Source organism: Rhagoletis zephyria, unplaced genomic scaffold (genome assembly GCF_001687245.7).
Source record: "Rhagoletis zephyria isolate East Lansing unplaced genomic scaffold, Rhagoletis_zephyria_1.1 Rzeph_scaffold_80182, whole genome shotgun sequence".
NCBI lineage: Eukaryota > Metazoa > Arthropoda > Insecta > Diptera > Tephritidae > Rhagoletis > Rhagoletis zephyria.
The window spans coordinates 1-1,113 of NW_016237230.1; the positions used below are offsets into that span (position 1 = coordinate 1).

Below are 1,113 nucleotides of genomic sequence, written 5' to 3' on the forward strand. Positions count from 1 at the left end.
GGAACCGTCATCGACAACCGCTAAAGTAAGCACAGCTAGTCAACCTACCTACACTGAAAGTTCCAATGAGGAATCCTCGACCCAGAGTACTCAGAGCACAAAAGACCTCAGCACGACTTCCAGCACTTTAATGTTTGACAGCACAACAACAGTGTCAGCTATGGTACTTGAGGAAAGTGCGTCTTCCACGGAATCATCCACTGAAACTCCAGCTGCCAGTAGCCCTACCGAGTCCACAACGCCCACCAACTCCAGCAACGCAAGTACATCGCACTTGGCATCCACCCCAATTAGTTCCATAACTGGGTTTAGTTCCACAACAGCGTCTAGTTCATGGCCGACAACTGCGCCCACTACAACTGCCTCAACTACTTCTACAACAGTTTCCTTAGCAAGTTCCCCACACACTTTAAGTTCGACTACCAGTACACCATACTCCTACACAGCAAGCCCATCGGCAACGCCTTCAACACCTACAACCAGCTCACCCTATTCCAGCACCGTTTCCACGCAACCTGCTACAACTTTTGTTTATTGGTATACCTTCTCCACATCTGCACCCTCGCCACCCATACCGCAGCCAACTGTCTACCAACCCAGCGTGCGTACATTCTTTACACGCCCCGAAGTGCGCTACATTGGCGCTACAGTCTTCGTGGCTTTTCTTGCCATTTGTGCGCTGGCGGTGTGGAAATTTTGTATGCCTACGCGCAGCGTTAGACTAAAGAATCGATATAGGACAGTACCCAGCTCCGAGGCGACCAGCTTGAGTCATAGTCCAACCACGTCACACTCTTCTATGGCATAGATGAGAAGGTTATGTAAGCTGCAAGATTCGTTAGTAGGTGAGAGCTGAAGCGAGATTAATTGGAGGGTGATGCTCATGCAGTTGAGTAGTGTGCACTGGCTCTTATTATGTGTATATTTAAAGGTTTTTAGTCAAGTTTAACTAATAAAGTTTGTTGCTAGTGACATTTTCATGAGGAAGGGGAGGGAAAAGAGGGATTTCTTTTATGAAAAAAAAATACAAATTTATAAAGTATGACTTTCTATATTAGACTCAGCAGAGTTTGTGGTAAGTTTCGCAAAGCAGTTTTTTAACACTGACTTTAG

At 46.2% G+C, this 1,113-nt stretch overlaps 1 protein-coding gene across 1 annotated transcript; it reads left to right on the top strand.

Moving 5' to 3' along the window:
* Nucleotides 1–6: 6 nt before the first annotated feature.
* On the top strand, nucleotides 7–1,107 carry LOC108357574 (cell wall protein DAN4-like). Its single transcript, XM_017608646.1, has one exon. The coding sequence runs from the start codon at nucleotides 131–133 to the stop codon at nucleotides 806–808; it is 678 nt and encodes a 225-aa protein (XP_017464135.1). The 5' UTR covers nucleotides 7–130; the 3' UTR covers nucleotides 809–1,107.
* Nucleotides 1,108–1,113: the final 6 nt, after the last annotated feature.

What these genes read in the sequence shown, in the direction of transcription:
- LOC108357574 (XM_017608646.1), top strand. Translation starts at nt 131, where the DNA reads ATGTTTGACAGCACAACAACAGTGTCAGCTATGGTACTTGAGGAAAGT.